This window comes from Dipteris shenzhenensis, chromosome 25 (assembly GCF_047967505.1).
Source record: "Dipteris shenzhenensis isolate YYH24624 ecotype China chromosome 25, Dip_SZ_1.0, whole genome shotgun sequence".
In the NCBI taxonomy this organism is placed as follows: domain Eukaryota; kingdom Viridiplantae; phylum Streptophyta; class Polypodiopsida; order Gleicheniales; family Dipteridaceae; genus Dipteris; species Dipteris shenzhenensis.
The window spans coordinates 51,418,346-51,441,504 of NC_141620.1; the positions used below are offsets into that span (position 1 = coordinate 51,418,346).

At 43.5% G+C, this 23,159-nt stretch overlaps 1 protein-coding gene across 2 annotated transcripts in view; it reads left to right on the forward strand.

The window, feature by feature from the left end:
* The window catches only part of CLUB (TRAPP II complex TRAPPC10/CLUB), a 153,571-nt gene that overhangs the window by 60,968 nt on the left and 69,444 nt on the right, over positions 1-23,159 (forward strand). Inside the window, exons 7-8 of one of the 2 annotated variants that reach the window (XM_087396434.1) lie at positions 17,507-17,596; positions 18,109-18,270. In XM_087396434.1, the coding sequence (XP_087252560.1) occupies positions 17,507-17,596; positions 18,109-18,270 (252 nt within the window). The remainder of the gene's footprint in view (positions 1-17,506; positions 17,597-18,108; positions 18,271-23,159) is intronic. The other variant, XM_087396435.1, reaches the window with a different exon arrangement.

Consider the following 23,159-nt stretch of genomic DNA (forward strand, 5'->3'; position numbering starts at 1 on the left):
AAGGCGACGGAGATTCATGTACAATTGTATCTTATATTTAAAGAGCTTGGAACAGATTCGACAAAGGAACCAAATGAGATAGTGAGACCAACTCTTTGCCCTGAGAGTGCACCCGTCTCCATTCTTTTTTAATCTTTTGCTCCTCCACTTTATCTGAATGGAGGGGAGTAGAAGCCCAAGGAATAGCAAAGGAGCTTGTAACATCGTAACATCGGTAGATGGAGGACAATTTCGAGCAAAACAACCAAGTTGATGGGACATGCATTTGGGATTTAAGCAAATTATAAAGGAATTCGAAATGGATGCGTGAAACCATAATGTATATCCAAACACAAAGGTACAGGTTTCTCCATATCCCATAAAATGCAAATCATCACAATAAATGCTTCGCCTGTTTCGCCGTTTCGACATGTGTTATTTCGTTTCATTTCGTGTTGTTAGGCTGGCTACTAAGATATGTTATACTCGAGTTTAGAGTTAACAAAGAGGAATATAAGTTAAGACACCCAAAAAGGATATTTAAAACACCAACACATTCTTCAAATTTATTTCAAGCTTTCAATCTTGATTCTCAAGTTTCAACTTTAGATAAATCAAAATTTAAGGATTGAAAAGCATATGCATTCTAGAATCTATATATATGAACATTGAATCATTGAAAAAATGGGAAAAAATTGTTGTAAAAAATATTTGAGGATTTGGGCGAAACAGCGTTTCGTGCAAAGCGTTTCGTCCTGTTTTGAAATGTTTTGTTTCAAAATGTTTTGTCGCGTTTCGACAAGACGAAACACGCTTTCATGTGACTATGATTCGTATGTCCTTGCTCAAGACGAAAAATTCCCGCTTTTGGGAAAATGCAACACTCACCCCAAAAGAGCTGCAATAGAGGAAATGTGCGGGAGAAGAGGTATTGGCAAGGCTTTCATGGTGACCCACACAGGATAATAATGTAGGAGATTCTGGGTCGGGTGAAACAGGGGATCTCATAGCATAACATAAGCAAAGTAGCCAGCTCCATGTGCCCCGGCCATGCTAACCAATTGATAGACATGTAAAGAATGAGGGAGAGAGATAGGAGACTCAAGTTCAGCTTTCTTCACAACACACAAAAGAGAGAGGACACAAGGTTGGAGGGTGAAGCCTTTCTTCACTTTTGCACACAACAACAATACAATAGAAGAGGGAAATACCCTATATGTCAAAACCTAGAATACGTGGTTCATATGTGAACCCAAACCAAAAACATACGTGGTAGTTTGACTACACCACGAGTACAACTAACATAGGCGGTGACATAAATGATAGTCATCCAGGAGATATATCGGGGGTAGAGCTTGATATCTCAACAAGACAATGTCCACATTAATACAACGAGCATAATAAAAGCCCTTGCCAAGGAAAACAAAAGAGTCTATTTTATCAATTCCAACAGCTGCCGAGGACCATGCACACACACACACACACACACACACACACACACACACACACAAAGTGAAATCCATGTAACTTTATATTACAAAAAGACTGTCTCCAAAGCAGAGATCAACCAATACAAAATCAGAAAATCTTAGTATAGGACAAGTAGACAGGACAAGTAGACAGCATAGTCTATCTGCTGAATGCACAAGCAATCATAGAGTGATTGCTTGAGTGACATGTGAAAGTAAAAGAACATGGAAGAGGTGGGCTCATGAAAGACTTGTTGATTCCTGTCTTTCCGTATGGTCAAGAGTGCCCAATATGTGCTCAAAGAGCCAAAAAGCTTTCCAAATGTAGCAGAAGGAAAGCGTGCGTGAAGACGCTGCTGAATCTCTCTCTCTCTCACACACACACACACACACACACACAAATTTTTGCTTTGGGTGAAATTTTTGATGCTTTATATTATGCAATAGCTTCTCCTAAAAGGGGAGCTCAAAAGTAATCAACCGAAGATCTCACTATATGACAAATATACATTATAGGTCCATGTAATTGGTTTCCATACAATCGAAAAAAGATTGCTGCAGAGAGTGTCTGAAAAAAGAAAAAGTGGAAAAAGTAGGATCACCAAAGACTATGATTTCTATCCTTGTGCCTAGTAATGAACCCAAGTGAAGAACAATGCAAATCCTTGTCTACGTGAATCCCAAAAAGCCAGAAATGCTTTCCAAAGGTAGCAGTAGGGAATCTAGCTGTTAAATGCTGCTGGAGAAAACCCTAGAAATCACAGGTGTGGACCTCCCCTCCACACACACACGCACACACACACTTTTTGGGTGAAAATTCTTGTGCATTATATTACAGAGTCACGATCCCAAAAAGGGGAAAGTGCATTATATACATATACCTATACATATACACATACACATACACATACACATACACATACACATACACATACACATACACATACACATACACATACACATACACATATACCTATACATATACACATACACATACACATACACACACACACATACACATACACATACACATACACATACACATACACATACTTTTTTTTAGTGAAATCTTATATTTCTATGTGGGAAACCTCAAAAGAGGTAAAAACCCACTAATAAGTACAAGAAAAAAATTTACAAGTAAAGCCTTAGAGCAAAAGTCATGAGGCAGCCAAGTAAAAAGTTACATATTAAGCTGGACGAGGATCAAACACAGCATCCTCTAGCTTCAAATTATTGCTCTGTAAAAACTGATGCAGTGATGAAACCACACCATCAATAAAAACCAACTGTTTTTTGCCCTTGTGATTCTTCTTGATATAGGATGGTACCTGAAATTTCTGAATCCCAGGGTCAAAAACCTGTTGTAACATGGGATGAAAAGATTCCAGTAAAAAAGGCATTTCTGCATCCCAAACAGAAGAAGACTCTTGCACACGCATCAGAGGCAAAGGAGCTAGATCAACATCTGTATCCTCCAACGAAAGAGCTGCATCTGATGAAGCATGACTCAACATTTCAGCTTCACTTCGAGGTTCAACCTGAGAAAGAGCATGTGCAGCATCTTGTATGATCCCCTCTGCAAGGGGCACATCCATATCTAGAGGAGGAGGCTAATGATGCTCAACGGGAGTCGGATCTTGAACTTCTTTAGCAAGAGAAAGATTAACTTGTGATTTTTCTACCTGCCTCCAGTAAAGCCTTAGTAGAAACCGGAGGAGAAGGAAGAGTAAACTTTATAGTTGAAGAAGGAGTAGGAGTGGTCATGGAAGCTTAAGGGCAAGAACATGCAAAATGACCAACCTGCCGGCATCGATAACATGCTATAGGAAAGAGGCAAAATGCAGCCTAATGCACATCGGATGAGCAAATCCCAAATCAAGGTAGAGGGCACGGGCTGCATCATATCCCTTAAAATACAAAGGCGAACATCCGGAGTAGCCTGCAAAAACTCCTGTCTCGGAACATGTAGAGGCCTCCCCAAAAAAGCTGCAAGAGTAGGAAGATGCTGAAGAAGAGGCAGAGGCAACGCTTTGAGGGTAATCCAGACCGGACAGTGAGTTAGAAGAGAGGTAGATGGATCAAAAAGCGGATCCCAGGGCATCACATAAGCAAAGAAACCAGCCCCATGAATACCAGCATGACTGACAAGTCGCTCCACCACATCAGTCGAAGAGCAGTGGGCATAATAAAAACCTTTACCCAGAAAGACAAAGGAGAAAAGGCAATCCTGACCCACTGCAACTTCAGCCCAACGACGAAGTTGAGCTGCAGATAAAACCCTGCCCATAAAGTAGAGACAGACCCCAAACTACTGAGCCTGTCGAAGACCAGAAACCAGAAGGGCAGAGTCCAAAGAACAAACAAGCTGTGAACCCGATGAAGGAACATCTGTGACAGAAGCTAAACACATCTGGTGAAGAAGGTCCAGTTGAAGGGAAGACGAAGGACCATCCACGATATCCAGCTTTGTTGATTTAACCAAGGTGGAAAGAGGCAAACCACCACGCTTCCGTCGAAAGAAGACACGTGTAGGATGAGTAGAGACAGAAGGGGTTGTTGAAGCAGAGAAAACGAAAGAGCCATCTGTCGGAGCAATAGGAAGAGGGGAGGAAGAGACATCAGGAAAAGACTGTACAAAACCCGGCGTGAGAAGAGCAAAAGGCTACAGAGATAGAGGGGAAGACGAATTTGGTTGTACAGACATGGCAGCAGGTATAGAAGAAGGAAAATAGATGGTTAAAGGACCCTATACGGAGGGGGGAGCCTGTACGGACAAGGATGAGCAAAGCCCAAATCCAGATCCAGAGAAGAAGGCACCGGCTGCACCATATCCCATAGAATACATATGCGAACATCCCAAGTAGCCTGTAAGAACTCCGGTCTCGGAACATGTAAAGGCCTCCCCAAAAGCGCTGCAAGGGTAGGAAGATGCAAAAGAAGAGGCACAGGTAGCGCTTTGAGGGTAATCCAGACTGGACACTGAGTCAGAAGAGAGAGGCCGACGGATCGAAGAGCGGATCCCAGGGCATCACATAAGCAAAAAAAACAGCCCCAGGAACACTAGCACGACTGACCAGTCATTCTAGCACATCGGTTGAAGAACAGTGAGCATAATAGAACCCTTTGCCTAGAAAGACAAAGGAAGAAATACAATCCGGACCCACTGCAACTTCAGCCCAACGACAAAGATGAGCTGCAGAGAGAATCCTACCCATAAAATAAAGACAGACCCCAAATTGCTGAGCTTGACGAAGACCAGAGACTAGAGGGGCAAAACCCAGAGAGCAAACAAAGGGAGAACCCAAAGTAGGAAGTTTTGTGATTGAGGCTGCACATAGCTGTGGAAGAAGATCCAATTGGTGTGAAGAAGAAGGACCATCCGCAACATCCAATTTGGCCGATTTGAAAGAACGCGAGGGAACAAAACCACTATGCTTCCACCGAATAAAAACACGTGTAGGAGAAGGCAAGGCAGAAGGAGGGGCGGATGCCGAGAACACAAAGGAATCAGATGAGGGAGCGACATGAAGAAAGGAGGAAGAAGCATCAAGAACAGGTGGAACAAGAAAAGCTGTACAGAAGGAAAGAGAGGTACAGCCAGGTTAGGTACAGCCTGTACAGACTGAAGAGAAACAAGAAATAGGACAGACTGTAGGGACGAAGCATTGGCAGTAGGCTGTACGGACGGAGCAGGACAAGGGAATTGTACAGGTGCATTAAATGCAGGCTGCTGTACGCACAAAACAGGGACATGAGGTACAGAAAGAAACAGGGAAGGAGACGGGACAGAAACATGATGTGCAGGCGCAGGCCGTACAAACGGCTGTACGGACTGCAAGTCGACAGGCTGAGAAGGTACGGACGGTAAATCAGCAGACTGTACGGACAGCGAATCAGCAAGCTGTACGGATGCCAGGGCTGGTACGGATGAAGAGATAGCAGAAACTGAAGATGGTGAGGCAGACAGGGTACGGACGGGGAAGAGGGAGGCAGAGGAGCTCTCCATCACGTTCTCATACACACACACACACACACGTGCATCACACTTTTTTTTAATAGTGAAATCTTATATTTCTGTGTGGGAAACCTCAAAAGAGGTCACGCGAAACCCCTCTTCGTAAAAGACAGCAAAGTTACTCTCATTTTCTCTCCCCCTCTCCCTCTCTCAACACACAGCTAGGGCCCAGGACAACATGTCGGGCTGGACCCCCCCATGGTATTTTATTTCTTGAGAGAAAGTGAATACACAGTTCAGCGTAGAGCTGCTCATACCAAAAATCCAAACGTGAATGAATCATTACATGAGCTCTAAGGCTCCCCTTCTTGGCAACAACCCACTTGTCAAATTCTACATTACTTTCCTAATTACATGCCACCAATGGAGTCTTCAAAGCACTTGGTCACACGAACAGCCTCCTACACTCTTGTTAGGCTCCATTGCGCTTAGGAAAATCACTCTTCCTAGTACCTGCAACAATTAATTTAAGCGCACCACCATGGTACCCATTAATTGTTAGCGCTTTGCATGCAAATAACACATTATGGACTCATTCTAGTCACGGTGGGCGTTCCCACTGAACACATGTGCACACATGACAAATATAAAAAAATATAGTTATTCTCTGTTGAGGGCCTTTGCGTACAGTATGGTACACAATCTGCTTTGACTGAAGGACCTCCTCCAGCTCATCCACTTCTGGTGGATCCTCTGATACTGGCTCTGTAGGCTCTGGCCCTTGGAATTTCTTTAGAAGACTCACATCGAATGCATTGTGAATCCTTCAATGCTTTGGCAATGCCAACCTGTATGCAACCTCATTTATTCTTTCTGTAACCCTGAAAGGGTCATAATATCTGGAAGATAACTTTGCATACACTTTCTGTTTGCCTTTGAACTTACAGAGCCTAGCTTTCTCGAACTTTAAAAGTACCCTATCCCCTTCCTTGAGATCTAATTGTCTCCTATGCTTATCTGCAGCTCTTTTATGTTCTCTTGAGACCTTTCAATTGCTGTCCAGACTTGGCTGTAAGCTGTCTGGAGGTCTCTTACAAACTGATCAGCTGCAAATATTTCATCCTTGGTGCTCAGGATAGGTGGCAGAATCACCTTTCCATAGATGACCTCAAAGGGGGCTTTCCGTGTAGAGCTGTGTATTGTATTATTGTAAGCAAACTCTACCAATGGTAGGTACTTTTTCCAGTGTGAACCTTGGTCACCCACGTAGCATTTCAGCATATTCAATGCTGTAGAATTTGCTACTTCACTTTGACCATCTGTCTGGGGATGGAAAGAAGAAGAAAAATTCAGATTCGTCCCCATGTTATCAAATAAAGCTCTTCAGAATAGACTGGTCATTCTGGGATCTCGATCACTGACAATGGACTTAGGCATACCATGGAACTTAAAAATCTGCGCCATCAAAAGCTTAGCCATATGATCTGCCTTTATGGTTCTACAAACTGGAATGAAATGAGCTTGCTTGTTGAATCTATCAATGATAGCCAAATCCCATCATTCCCTGACTTGGATCTTGGCAAATGAAAAATGAAGTCCATTGTAATACTTTCCCACGGTGCCTGAGGCACGAAAAGAGGCATAAGTAGGCCAGGTGCCTTTCGTCGATCATACTTCACTTTCTGACACGTAAGGCATTCGGTAACAAACTGATGTATATCTTTCCGCATCCCTAGCCAAAAGAAATACCTCTAGTGCTAGAGTTGTTGCTGTAATTCCTCTATGTCCAGCATAGGAAGGTGCATGGCATTTCTCCAAAATCTTTTTCCTCATCTCTTGGGTGATGCGTAGGCAGTCATCTTTTATTAAATACCCATCTTTTAGGGAATAGTGACTGGTGGAGTGCCCCTCTTGCATTTGCTGTAAATTCTCACCAAAATCTGCATCATTAGCATATTGTTCCCTCATATCTTCCAGGTCCTGATGATAAGCAATAGTTACATTGTTGACCTGGGGTCTTCGGGACAAGGCATCTGCCACTGTGTTCCGAATTCATGGGATATGGACTATTTGAAAATGATACATTGACAACATATTTGCCCATTTCATATGCTTCTCTAAAAGTTTTGTCTGAGTTAGAAAATATCTCAGACTTTGGTGATCTGTTCGAAGAGTAAAGCCTGCACCCAAAAGATAATGCTTCCATGTGTTCACAGCATGAACTAGAGCCAACAATTCTTTTTCATAAATTCCCAGATATCTTTTAGCATCACGCAATCTTCGGCTCTCGTATGCTACTACATGTTCATTCTGATGTAATGCAGCCCCAACACACTCTCCACAAGCATTGCAATCAACATCAAAAGGTTGATAAAGATCCGGGACTACAAGAATAGGCTCTGTAGTCAACTTCTCCTTGAGTGTATTGAATGCTTTCTTTTGTGATATTCCCCATGTAAAGGTTGCTTTTTTCTTAGTAAAGCTGCGATATCAATAAAATGCCTGATGAATCTCCTGTAATAGGAGCAAAGTCCCCAAAAAACTACGGACTTCATGCACAGTTTTCAGCTCAGGCCATTCTTGGATGGCTCAGATCTTTGCAGGATCCATTTGTATTCCATTCTTGTATAATATATGCCCTAGATAATGAATTCCTTCAAAAAAGAATTCACTTTTCTTGCTATTGGCAAAAAGCTGATGATTTCGAAGTTCTTGAAATACCAAAGCAAGATGTTCCTTGTGCTCTTCTTCTGTCTTTGAAAATACTAGGATATCATTAAAGAAAGTACCCGTGAAATGCGTGTACTTTCGGAAGATGCGATCCAGCATTCTCTTGAATGTGGCTGGAGCATTTGTCAACCCAAAAGGCATCACTAAGTATTCATACAACCCGAATGTAGTGCAAAAAGCTGTCTTATGCACATCTTGGGGTTGTATCCTGACTTGATGATAGCCACTTTTCAAGTCTATCCTGCTGAAAACTGTTGCTCCTCTGAGCTGGTCAAGCACATCATCTATGCGTGGTATCGAAAATCTATTTTTGATGGATAATCAATGCACATTCGAAAAGAACCATCTTTCTTCTGCACTAGAAGCACTGGTGAGCAAAAAGGAGATGAACTGGGCTGAATCAACCCTTTGGACAGCAAGTGCATGGTATATAATCCGATGACACTCAGCCCACATGTAACATGCGAAGTCATTGGCATAAAGTCTTTCATGTGGAGCATCAGGTTGCTATACCTTTTCTTGCGCGAGAGGATGCAACTGGAAATGATCCTGTGGACGAGGAGGAGATCTATTGGGATGCACAGCAAACAATTTATGCTTTGATGGGTGCCAAAAGTGTTGAAACTATCAGATTGAACGGACAAATTAATGGCAGGTATGTTAACATGCTTGTGGACAGCGGTAGCACTCATAGTTTCATCAATTCAAAGACCTTACAGAAGGTGGGAGTGATTGCTACTAAGATTGATCATGGGTTGAGAGTAGAGGTGGCAAATGGACAGCATTTGGTGAGTAAATTTTGTTGCCAAGATGCAAGGATCAAGCCCTCCGAGGATTATGAATTTGCTCGGGATCTTTTGGCACTGGATATGGGCCCAATAGATGCTGCCTTGGGCTGCGATTGGCTAAAATCTTTGTGTAAAATCAGCATGGATTTAAATGCCCTATCACTCAGCTTTATCCACAAGTGTAGAACTGTAGCATTGCATGGAATTGCCACTCCTCAATTTCAGGTCATTTCAGCAAGGCAGTTAGCCAGAGAGCTCAGGATGGAGCATGCCCTCTATGTTTTGAATGTGTCAGTATCTCAGGGGGGTTGCATTCCCCGTGTTGAGGATTGTGATATGCAACAGTTGCTATGAGAGTTTGCTGATGTATTTTGCTGATAATGCCATCCCAATTGCCTCCTAAGAGAGATGTGGATCATGCCATTGTTCTAGAGCTTGGTAGTAAGCCCATAACCAAAGCCCCATACCATCTCTCTAAGGTTGAGTGGGAGGAAGTGGCAATACAGGTGCGGGAATTGCTTGAGAAGAACTTCATCTCTCATAGCACTTCTCCTTTTGCCTGTCCAGTGCTTCCGGTGAAGAAGAAGGATGGATCATACCACATGTGCATTGATTACAGGGATCTAAATAATGCCACTATCAAGAATAGGTTTCCAACCCCTAGGATAGATGACCTATTGGATGAACTCAAGGGTGCTCAGTTTTTCACGAAGATAGATTTGAGGTCTGGTTACCATCAAATCAGGGTGAAAGAAGGAGATGAGCACAAGACGGCCTTCTGCACAAAACGGGGCTTGTATGAATTCAAGGTGATGCCTTTTGGATTGACTAATGCACTGGACCTCAAGATAGTATGAGGTCTGGTTACCATCAAATCATGGTGAAAGAAAGAGATGAGCACAAGATGGCCTTCCACATAGAACGGGGCTTGTATGAATTCAAGGTGATGCCTTTTGGATTGACTAATGCACCGGCCACCTTCCAGGCAGCACTGATGAACAAGATATTGCAGCCACTTCATTTTAGATGCATGCTGGTTTTATTCACACCTAGCATGGCTTACCATCCTAAGACTGATGGTGGATAGTCGAAAGGGTGAACAAATGGGTGGAGGAATATTTGAGGCATTTTTTTCATGATACTCAAAAGTCTTAGGATAAATGGTTGTCACTTGCTGGACACAATTCTTGATCATGCAGGGCCCAAACGGTGGCACGCCCGTCCAAGACGCTACTCGCAGTCCCTCGTTGCCTACTAGATCACTGGCCGCAACGACTGTGCCCAATCTTGCAAGACGGGCACGCACAAAAATGGCCAAAACGTTCTGTGGAGAGAAGGGTTCACCCACCCATGGAGCCTTCGGTAGTCACAAGAGGGGTGGGGGGCCAGTTTCTTCTACTTGGCTTGGGCATCCTGCATATTCCTTTTGCCAACTACAGAAGGGCATCCATCCTCTCCAAGTCATTCCGTGCTTGCTGATTTTTCATAGCCATGTCAACAATTGAAGAAGGCATGTTGACCTTGCATCCGTGCATTGCCTCAAACTAGCTCGTGCCAATGGAGAGATGCTTGGTATTTGCTGGCCCATTGGTAAGTCTTCCTTTTGTGAATGGGGAGGTCTTGGGTTCAATTCCACCTAGCTAGTACTTTGATTTCCCTCTCCCCATCCTTCCTTTCAGATAAAGCATGACTCTCTTTCCCTGATGTCTCCATCTCTACATTCCACCTCCCATCATGTACATGCTCCTCTTCCCCCTCTCCCTTTTCCCTTGTGGCATAGTCCCTCTCTTCATTTTTACCTCTCTCAATCCTTTTTCCCCACCTATGTTAACGCTTCTTTCCTCACGTTCCCTTTTCCTCCATGGCCCTCGAGCGTTGCCATGCCTAGCGTCTAGCCTCATGCATTGATTTCTTTTCTAGTTAATAGAATTGGTGTGGCTGCTGGGATCGAAATCTCCACGGCTAGTCCTACAGCTGGGTGTAGTTCTGCATCACCTTCCGTGTGCGGTTCTCTGCTTCTGCGCCTTGTCTTCTTCCCGCAGTTCTCCGTCTTTGTGGTTGCAAAACTTCTCAGTTTCTGCACCTTCAGCCTGCGGTTCTTGCGCATCTTCTGGGCTCCTGCGCGTCTTCTGTGCGACGCCACACGTCTTCTGGTTGACCGCGCCTGCAAAACCGCTCTTGCGCATCTTCTGTGCGGTACATCTCCCACTCCTTAATAAAAAGAGAGGAGAGGAGAGGAGAGGAGAAGAGAAGGAGAAGAAGAAGAAGAAGAGGATAGGGGCGCGAGATCTTTTGCAAGAGCCCGAAAAGTCTATCGCGATCTATCCGCGACGTGTAGATGCGCCAAAAGATGCAGGAACTGAGAAAAACAGTCGCGATCTGTCTGCGACGCGTAGATGTGCTAGAAGACGCAGGAACTCAGAAAAACAGTCGCGATCTTGTCCATGACGCGTAGATGCACCAGCTGCAACCAGGGGGCGTGCTGGTGTTGCAGTTTTGCTCTGGTCTCTCTGGGGGTAACTCCCCTAGCAAAGCATCGGAAAAGCAATGTTTAAAGTTTACAAGAAACTGAAATTTATCTTTGTCTACACCATTCATTTCAGCATGCATATCATTCTCTTTTTCTTTTACAAAAACCATGTACGCGGAAATTGCAGTTTTTATTGCTTGACCACATGTAACATCAGATACAATGGGGATAGTCTCCCCTTTATTCCTGGCAACTAAACGCTGGTTTTTTCCCCTATGGATAAAACTCAGCACCCTCTCAGGGTATTCTATTGTTACTTCCTTTCGATGGAACCGCGGTGTACCAAGTACAACATCATGCTGCTTGACAAGAGAAATTAAGAAGTCCTCCTGATCCACATAGCTCTGCACATGGACACGAAGCTTTCCAATCAAAGGAGTAACTTGCACTGGATTCCCTTGGAACATTTGATCAGCATCAAGAGCTCTGCCTAGCTCTTCAGTATTTATCCCTAATCTCAGGGCTAAATCTTTAGATATGAAATTGTCTGTAGACCCTGGATCAAATAGGATTAATGCTTTCTGATCTCTTATGTTTCCCCATGATAGCAAAAGCTCTTTTTCCTTTGGGTTTGAAGTACTCCCCAAAACATCTGGGACTGCTCCCACCATTGGCCTCGGTGGTACTTGTGGCTTTTTCTGCTCCTTAGAACCCGAAGGCTTCTCAGGGCACTGGGCAGCTATATGCCCCTCTTTCCTACATCTAAAGCATTTCCCATCTTTGCGAAATTCAGCTATCTGTTCAAGAGTGAATGGGGATTTGCCTTTATATGACTTTGAAAACTGAGTACCCCTGGCTTCTGAGGCTGAAACCCTTTCTTTTCAACCTTGGGATACTCTTTCTTTTCTGATTTTGAAAAATCAGTTTTCTTTCTTTCAACGCGTCTTGCATGCAAGGATAGTACTGTGGATGGATCTTGTGACGGCACAAGACTAGCTACTGAAGCTGAATGCATAAGGTCTTGAATGTTCTTTGTCCCCAAAGCATTCACTACTGCTTGAATTCTTGGATTGAGACCTGCTTTATACTTTCTCATTTGGGCTCCTTTGGAGATCTTTTTGAAAGGTGCAACTTGCAAATAAGCATCCCAAAACTTTTGGTTGTACACATCCACTGTATCTCCTGCATCCATATGCAAACTGTCGCAATCTTGAAGAACATGATCTCTAAACTGTTTAGGCATAAATTGCTAGTAGAAGGCTTTCTTGAAGTCCTTCCACCTCTTTGGGGCTGACCCATCTGTGGTCTGTGCACTCCGCCATGCACTAGCTGTCGCTGTCAAGTGCAAACTGACCATTCTTAACTTGGAGGATTCTGAAAACTTTTTTGTATTGAATGTAGCATCAAACTGCCTGATGAACTGCAATGCTTTGTCTGTATGACCATATTGTCCATTATAGGTCATAAACTTGACAGATTTACCTCCTTTGAATTCCTTGGTCTCTCTGGAAGACTTGCTCTTCCTAGACTTCTTGTGTTTCCTTCTTTTCCTGGATGGTTTATCTGATAAAGAAGAAGATACAGAAGTCGAGCTTGAGGTAGACGGTGAAGGACTTGGAGATCGGTGATGATGCCTCGATCTCTTCCTGCTATGAGACCGTCCTCGATGAGATCTCTCTCTCTCTCTGGCTGTACACGAGACTGTGCCTCTGGCATTGGTACATCATACGCTGAATTAGGCATAGCTTCTGCTTGAAACAAATGCTGAACTCTTGGATCCTTTCTGAGATTTTCCATCTCCTGCATACGAGTGCGTACCATCTGCTCAAATTCTTGCTGATTTTGCTGCACACTTCTCTGTCTTGGATGTGCATCCCTATCTCTCGAATCCCACTAGATAGGTGCCATTCATAGTTTTTTCCATACGTTACCATACGCATACACCATACGAGTATGGAATTATGATTGGAGTATGGTTCAGCCCCTAGGGTTGAAACATACGTGACCCTAATTTTACTCAAAAACATTTAGAAAGATATACATTGTACACATTACATTGACATAGAGCTACAAACTTTCTCGAGAGACCAGAGTCATTTGGAATCTGGATTCTGATACATAGTGTCAATGATAGATGAATACTACACCAAACATCATGATCAAAGGTAGTAGGTAGTAGAAACTTGGAAGTAGGTACTACACCAAAACATCAAAGGCAAAACATCATAGAAGAAAAGGCTGCCACAGCCCGGAAATAAAGCTGAAAATTGAGATGCATCACGATTCACAACCGATGAGGCTCAAGCCTCAAGCTGCAGCCTGCATCCTCATCCTCATCCTCATTCTCTTGCTCATCCTCATCCTCATCATCATTTGCATCAGTGCCGTCCTCCTCCTCCTCATGGTTCTCCTCCTTGAGACCATAGCCAAAGTTGGCCAATAGTGTACGGAGTATGGATTAGCAACGTACGGATTAAAATAGTGCTAAAAATGTGTTTTCCAAGGTTTTGGCCAGGCACAAAATCGATCCCCCCTCTCAAACAAAACAACCCCCCCCAAGCCCCCCCCCCACACACACACACAACAAAAAAACCAAACCACACCCAAAAAACAAAACCGAGAGAGAGAGAGAGAGAGAGAGAGAGAGAGAGAGAGAGAGAGAGAAGGGTACGGAAAGCCATATGGACGTCTGTCTGTACGGCCGTACAGGAAAAATGTCCGTATGTGTATGGATGCAACTATGGTGCCATTTTCTTACAACTTGTTTGAGATCTGCAAGTTTCTCACACACTGTGTGCAACTGATGCACGCAACCTTTGCTTTTCAAAGATAAAAATTACCTCAACAAGAGGTGTCTTGCATTCACAATCTATGCTAGTACCGGGCTGTCAACTCAAGGCATATACCCACAAGGTTGCCAAGGCATCAACAACTATATTGCCCCTTTTCTGGCTGCTGCAAAAAGCACTGAGTATGCATCTGATTCCCTTTTCTTGAGCACAAAGGCATGCATCCCTTTACTTGTGCAAATCTCTGATTTTTCTCTGATTTTTGCTTTTTCTGACAGTAAATACTCTCTCAGATAGGTGAAAACTGCTAGCAGAAAGTCTCTGCAACTTTTTTGTTTTTGGGGAACAGTAACCAGATGGGTAACTACTGGATACACTAACCAGGCTAACTGGTTCTGGTTCGGTTAGTTTGCAACTAGACTAATTGGGCTAGTCACAGTCTGGTTACAGTAACCAGACTAGTTTGGTGGGGTCAACTAACTGGACCCATAACCAGTCCACTAACCAAGGTTAAGTTAAAAACCCTTGGTCAGCCATTTCAGCATCCACGTCACCTGTTAGAATGCCAGGTCATCTCACATGTGCATGCCACGTCATCCCTGCATGTGGGTCTGCCACATCAGCTGACACGTGTCAGAATGACAAGTCAGCACTGTTCTGTGCACTGCCACGTGTCGTCTATGCCACGTCAGCTTTGAGCTGTCAAGACCCCTCTGCCACGTGTGCGCCATGTCAGCTCGCACGTGTGGTCGCCACATCACCTACCATGTGTCAAATTACGCACGTGTGCCATGTCAGCATCTCTCAAGCCTGCCACATCAGCGCCATGTGTCAAGTTTGCCATGTCATCAAGCCTAAGGTTCCAGACCTTCTGGCTGTGAATTGGTTGACGTCACGCGTCGCGCCTTTTGGAGACCATCAGCTTCGCACGTCGCGGGACCTTCAGCATATGACGAATCTGCGTCATGAAGCATCGCTTGCTTTTGGACAGAAGCTTCACAACGTGTGCCCTCTTGAAGGAATTGTCTTCACATGAAGACATCTCTCAGCGTGATGGTATCGCTTTGCGTGAAGGCGTCTTGCTAAGGATGATCACCATCATCCTTCCGTCGACCATGTGCCTGCGTGGAGACTTGACCTGTGCACCCTTGTTTGGCCGGTTGCCTTCGCCATACATAGGGTCCTTTGTCAATCGTCTATAGTTAAGGAGCAGCACCTGCTACTCATCTCGTCTCCCAGGTCTTCGTCGACGCCTAGCCTTGCGTTGCCTCACCGAGAGTAACTGCCTGATGCATTTAATCATCGTGACCCAGCCAGATCATCAATATGCTCCCGAGGCCTTCATCGCTTCAGCTATGCGTGTGCCTAAGCACTCACGCTTGTGATCTTATGCATAATGAGCCGCTTGATCACGTTGCTGTCGATTGCTACTCTTTTCCATTTGTGGTGTCCAATTCTCTCAGACCGTCATCTCCAAGGAAAGAGATGAACCAATAGCTCTGATACCAATGAAACCCCTCTTTGTAAAAGACAGCAAAGTTACTCTCATTTTCTCTCCCTCTCTCCCTCTCTCAACAGACAGCTAGGGCCTAGGACAACCTGTCGGGCTGGACCCCCCCGAAGGTATTTTATATCTTGAGAGAAAGTGAATACACAGTTCAGTGTAGAGCTGCTCATACCAAAAATCCAAACGTTAATGAATTATTACATGAGCTCTAAGGCTCCCCTTCTTGGCAACAACCCACTTGTCAAATTCTACATTACTTTCCTAATTACATGCCACTAAGGGCAACTCTAGAGTCTTCGAAGCACTTGGTCATGCGAATCGCGTCCTAGACTCTTATTAGGGTCCGGTCCATTGCGCTTAGGAAAATCACTCTTCCTAGTACTTGCAACAATTAATTAAAGCGCACCACCATGGTACCCATTAATTGTTAGTGCTTTGTATGCAAATAACACATTGTGGACTAATTCTAGTCACGGTGGGCGTCCCCACTGAACACATGTGCACACATAACAAATATAAAAATATATATTTATTCTCTGATTGACCGAAGTCAACGCTCTTGATCATAATTAAGGGGCTTTGACCAAGGGTCGAGGCGCCTTAATTATAGTCAAGTCTCTCCAACCGAAGTTGGCACAACTCTCCAACCGAAGTTGGCACATCTTGGTTAACCGTAGTTAACCCTCTTGGCACATGCCAAGTCTCATTGACCGAAGTCAACACTCTCTGACCGTAGTCAGCTCTCTAGCTCTCTGGTTAACCGCAGTTAATCCTCTTGGTAATAAACCAAGTCTCCCCGACCGAAGTGAGGTTTACTTGACCAGAGTCAAGTATCTTTGACCGTAGTCAATTCTCTGACCATTAAATGAACTCTTTGACCATAATTAACACATATAAAAACTCTTTAATTATGATCAGATAAATGGTCAACTGTACTTTGACTTAGGATATTTACATTGTGGTGACGTCACGTGCATCACACACACACACACACACACATACACATAGATTAACCACACACACACACACCCCCCTTTTTTGGGGTGTAAATAGAATTTACACATACACATACACACTTCTTTTTTTGGTGAGAAAATATTTTATTGGTGTGAAATAATTACATTCATAGGTACTCCAAAAGCGGAGTAACTACTACTCAACCGAAATTCTCAGTATAAGTCATATATACATCATGATCAATCAAATGAGTCTGAAAGCAATCATAAAACGATTGCTGCAAAGATCTTTTGAAAAAAACGAAAGATGGAAAAGTAGGATCACCAAAGACTCTATGATTTCTGTCCATCCAGAGTCCAAAGTGCCCAGTAGCGCTGCATGTACATACACACACTAAAACCATATAAAGCTCCTTCAAAGCATAGAGTCCATGGTATCCACGGCATGAGCTCATTATCTCTATAACTAGATTCCATGATGTCTTACTGCGTTCCCCTTAATTCAGGATATATTCTAGTCTTATAAAGGTATATATAATGCTAAGCTTCAGAATCAACCTGGATTTGACTCATTTCTATTTTTATATGTACGTTGTTTAGTAAATAAATTTTACTAGCAGTATGCAGTAGCTGTGGCTGGGATTAGATAGTTATTTATGTTATGCACAGGTAAGATATCACACCAGTATGGCTTGCTTGGGTTGCCTTGTCTCAATTAATCAATTGTTTGTGAAGTGACTTGCTGCTGATGTATGTAAATGAAGACTGTTGATATATTGCATTTTCGATCTTTCTGTTTTAATGTTTTGTCAGAATGGCCTTTTAGAAAATTAATTACATCACTGGCCTTTTTATTGCAGTTGCTTTTCTATTTGAATCGCCCTGTAGAAGTGGCTGCTCGAGGATTTTCCTTTATCATTTCATTTTCAAAGATCTTATCTGAGCATGAGGTAAGATAAGATAGCCTTCTTCAGAACTATGCATATATACGTTTTCTTAGGGTGTCTCTAGTTGCTTTTTAGTTTTAAATTTTTTCTATTAACATTGTACGTAGAACTAAGTACATAAAAAGTTGTGTTAGAAAGTACACTTGAAGGTGTCCCATATTTATGAGGGCTGGTTGGCAAAAACTTGTGTTTAAGTACACTTGAAGGAGTCCAATATTCACGATGGCTGGTTTTTCTAAGTACACTTGAAGAAGTCCAATATTCACGATGGCTGGTTGGGAAAAAATTGTGTTGTAAGTACACTTGAAGGAGTCCAATATTCATGATGGCTGGTTTTTCTAATAACTTAGTGAAGCTTGATGCATAGCTGCAATGTGCACAATTTGATATTTCTTTTATTTGAATTTACCTGATTTGATGCTTGCTTTTACAGTTTACTTTATAATTGCTTTGATAATGAAGAGAAAATTGCTTTGTGGAGGATGAACTTATCCCTATGGGTTATGTGGAGACAGAAGACTTTGCCGTTCTGCCTCAGAGAAGTGTGGGTGATTACAGCATGCATGGTTTTGGTGAAAGAGGCATCTGAAAGACTTAATCCAAGATTAATTATGCCAGAGGGTGAAAAAGAGTTCTATCGACTGCAAGCAGACTTGTATTCCCTAGCTCGAGTGAAGGTCAGTTTTCACACCTCAATATCTGATATTTGGCATGAAGATTGCTTCCATAAAGGTGGCTAAAAGATGGCTGATGCTTTGCAGAGAGTTGAAAATAAGTTTTGTAGCCTTTATATATCTGGTCACTTAACCCTTGTATGGAAAAGCTTTAAATAAATTAGAAATGCCAAATTATGTCAACTGACATGAAGTAACTTTGAGACAGTGATGTCGGAGTGCCCTCCACACACATGCATAGGTAGGAATAGATGCACACACAGATGTGGAGAGATATAGACATGGAAATGCTGCAACTTGCTGCAAGGGCACAATGATGTTAGAGGTCAACATCTCCTAGAGAGAGAGGGCCTTGCTTGCCCGCCCAATGAGAGGCTAGGTTGGATGAGTGAGGGCCTATGTTGTAGGTGTGCCTGCCCCTGTGAGGATAGGTATTTGCCCAGTCTTGGCCTGTACTCATGCCCTAGTGACTGGCTGTGGGGTGCCCTTTGTGTGCCAGTGGAGGTGGCCTGGTAGGCAGCTCTGTGGGCAGTTTTGTAGGTCCCAGCAGATGCTGTTCCCCGGTCCGCCGACATGCTTGTCGGCCACTTGGCAGCCTCGAGATGGCTGTGTAGGCAGCCTTCTATGTGGCACGTGCTTGGGCAGATGGAGTCGGCTCCCAGATCTGCAGTAGGGCTGACTGCCAGCCCTGTATATAGGGCAGGGGGGGTCGGCCCTAGGCTCCTTGTGTTTGTGCATCTCAGTTTGGTGCCTTGTGGAGCAGCATAGCCAGCCCTGTAGAGCAGTTCTAGGGCAGGGTACTGGAGCAGTTCATCCACCCCTTTGTGCTTCCAGTTGGTGAGGTTGTTGAGCTGTCCAGTGGAGCAGCCTGGTTGTGCAAAGGTTTTCCGCAACAGTAGCGGGGTTTTTCCAGAGATCAATTGCAGTTCTTTTGTGCCTCTGTGTGTGTGTGTGTGTGTGTGTGTGGGGGGGTGGAGGTTGTTAACTTCCCGGACTATATGCATGAAGAATTGCCTGGTCTGGCCACTTCATTGGGACAGGTCATTTGCCCTCCACGCCCCATGGGAAATCGTAACAGATTCTGCATCCTCTGGGACACTGACATACCTACCCCTCCTTCTATTGCAGTGGAAGTTGAGGGTGTGCAATTGGGGAAAAAGTTTTTTGATTTGAAATGGGGTGTATTTGCAGGCGCTTTCTTTGCCTGCCATAAGTTTGGGCATCTAGCCTCTGAATGCCCAATAGTTCTGCATCAACCCCCTCCTAATGCCTTGCCACCTCAGACAAGGGAAAAGAATGAGAATTTGCAAGTCAAGCCAGCAACTCGAAATGGAGCAAAGAATGCTAAACCAGTTAATCAGGTGCAATCACTTGTTGGAAAAGGGAAAGAAAAAGAAAAAGAGAAGATGAAGGAATCTGTGGGGACAGATCGGGATGGTTTTCAACAGCCAAAGAAGGTGATTGTATTGAAGCCACGCCCCTTTCAATCTCGGCAATGGGATGCTTCTTCTCCCTTACCAGGACAGGCTTCTACTTCAGCTCCTGTCCTTCAAAATTGGGTGGGGGTTTTGAAGAAGGGTATTCCCATATGTGATTCTGAAGAAGGGGAGAATGCCATATCTTTCATGGATCATGAAAGCCTGCAACCCATGCAGGTAGAGGCATTGCCTCTTTGATGATCTTGTTTCATACTTATACTTTATTGTATATATCTCTTTCATGCATCAAACACTTAAATGCTTTACATATAATGTACAGAGCCTCTGCAATGTCTCAAAGTGGAGGCTTTTCTGGAATTATGTACATAAAATGCAGCCAGATATTGTTTGTTTGCAAGAGCATAATCAACACTCTAAGGCTGGGCATCATGATCACTTTGGTGGCTATGATATATATTATGCTGGTACCACAACTTACTCAGGTGTATGCATAATGGCCAGACATGAGCTGGACCCTCAGTTAGCATTCAATGACAGCAGTGGCCGATGGATAGTCATACAATGTAATGTCAATGGAGACATTCTTGAGGTTGCATCAGTCTATGCCTCCCAGACTTCTGCCATGAGGGCCTCTCTATGGGAATCTTTAAGCAAATATCCATGGAGATCTAATGCATTTATCTGTGGAGATTTTAACAATTCTCCTCTGCTGAGAGATAATACCACTTCACGATCTCATATGCTTTCATCGGAAAGACAGAAATGGGATAGCATGCTTCTCTCTCTGTGCAGGCTGAAGATTTATGGCTTCTTCTACAAGGGTCAGTGCCCGGATATACTTTCCATCATAATGCATTTACCACATACTGGGCAAGGCTTGACAGATGGTATCTGTTCTTTCCACAACAATATGCAGATTTCAGCCTTCATCTCCTCATAGATTTCTCATTGGGATTGTCAGATCATGCCCCATTATGGTTAAATCTGCAATTTGGTATGCCACTGGATGATTTGCCGACTCTCTCCAGCAGATTACTGCATGTTAATCAGGCTTATTTTCGACATCAATATTTCCAGCAAATGATCAGAGTTGCAATTCATCCCTTGCTTTTGCATGCTCAGGAGGACATGAATTATGCTTGGGACAGCTTTGTCTCTTGTATACAGAATGTTATTAGGGACTATGGAAAATGGCACATGGCTACATGGAGGAATGAGGTCAAATGGGCAAAAAGGACAGCACAACAGCTGACTGAATTTTCACATTTAAGGCCTCTTTCTGAATCAGAAAATGATTCCCTCTCACAAGCCCGGATTAAACTGACTGACAATGATCAGCGGAAATTGCACAAATGGCAGATTAGAGCAAGAAAGAAACCCCTCATGGATAAGGGCTGCTCATCAAAAGCCTTCTTCAAGCGCCTGCATGCCACTCGAAAGAAAAACTCATGTCTAAGGGTCAGGAAACTAGATGGATCTTGGACGCACTCTTTCTCTAATTAAGGTCCTGCAAGAATGCAAATGCGATTCCGAGGCTCCATCAAAAGGTTCTTGTTTAGAAGCATTGTGTTGAGAACCGTGAGATGATGCATTAATGCCATAATTACTTCCAGACACTGTTCTCTACCCCTGGATCCCCATCAAATCAAATGATTGATGCAAGGACTGAAATTCTTCAATATGTTTCTGGGATAGTGAAAATGGATGATGCATTATTATTTGACAGACCTTTTACTGATACGGAACTTGAGAATGCATTGACCCATCTCGGCAAATACAAGTCCCCCGGCTGGGACGGTCTTACGGTGGAATTTTATATTTCTTTTTGGGATGATTTGAAAGATGTTCTCTTACAAATGATCAATGTTGCCTGGCAACAAAATCAATTGCCGCACCTCTGGAAGCATGGCATCACAAACTTGTGCCATGATTGGAGGCCTATTACTTTGATGCCTGTAGTTTACAAACTCATTGCCAAAATGATTGTATATAGGCTTCAAGGGACTCTGAATGCGGGCCTTCATCCTCATTAGTATGGTTTTGTGCCGCGAAGACAAATTCATGACAATATCTCCAATGCATTGACTGCAATTGAATATGCTAAGTACTCGAATCAAGATGTGCTCATATTGCAGGTAGATATCTCTAAGGCATTTGATACTGTACAATGGGATTTTATCTCTCAAACCATGACAAAGTTGGGATTTGGCCCCAAGATTGCAAATGCAATTTATTGGCTTTATTCTGGCTCTACTTCTCAGTGCATTCTCGGAAGCCATCTATCTCGGTCATGGACATTGGGTAGATCAGTCAGACAGGGCTGCCCCCTTAGTGCTCTTTTCTATGCCATTGCGACTCATCCCCTCCTGATGTATCTTGATCACATTACAAGCACAGGACAGATGACTGGTCTTAAAATCCCTGGGGCTGCATCCTTCTTGGCACAGGCATATGCTGATGATTCCTTTTTTATGCCACAGAACTCTCCTCGGGAAGTCCGCATGCTTATGGCCACATTATCATTGTATGGATTAGCAGCGGGATTGCATATCAATTTTGACAAATCCAAATTGCTTCCACTGAAACAATGTGACTGGCATTCTATTCTCTGGCCTGGTTAGATAGTGCATTCCAAAGAGGTTGTCAGGCATTTGGGATATCCTATAGGATGGCATATCACCAGGAAGCAGCAGCTAAAATGGATCTTCCAAAGACTTCAACATAAATTGGACTATTGGAAAATTTCTACTTGGCCACTTCATGTTAGGCTCAGAATAGTCCAGTCTATTGTAATGTCTTATGTTCAGTTCTTCTTGCCTTTACTACATTGGTCCTCTAGAGATATCTCAGCTTTTATGTCTCAAGCGATGGAGCTGTTATGGAAGACAAAAACTGCTGTGAAAGCATTGAGACTGCTGAAGATGGAAATGGTGTGCTCCCCCAAGATGCATGGAGGACTTAATGTTCTAAATATCAGATATCATGTACTTGCAAGGAAGGCGACTATGCTCAATACCTTTTTCCGTCAAAAACAGCCATGGACTTGTATGATAGCATCCATGTGTGTCAACATGAGGACAAATGCTTATGGCCTTTGGACTACTGATCATTGGGAGGTTGTCATTGGGAGATTTGTAGGGAAGATTCCTAGATGCCCTTTCTCTACTGCTCTGATACTGGACTGGAAACAAGTGCTTTCTAAAGTCAAATGCGGAAAGAAAGTATTCATTGGAGTGCCATCTTTGACACTCCACTTGCTTTACAGGAACCGGTTAGGGCATATAATCTCATGAAATTGGGAATCAGATACATCAATGACGTAGTAGATGATCATGGCCATATTTTATCTTTTCCTCAGGCCTTTGCCACTTATGCATTGGGAATGCACCACAGGTTGATATGGAAGAAAATTGCTGATCTCTTGCATCCTTTCCTTCCTATTCCCCCTGTGGC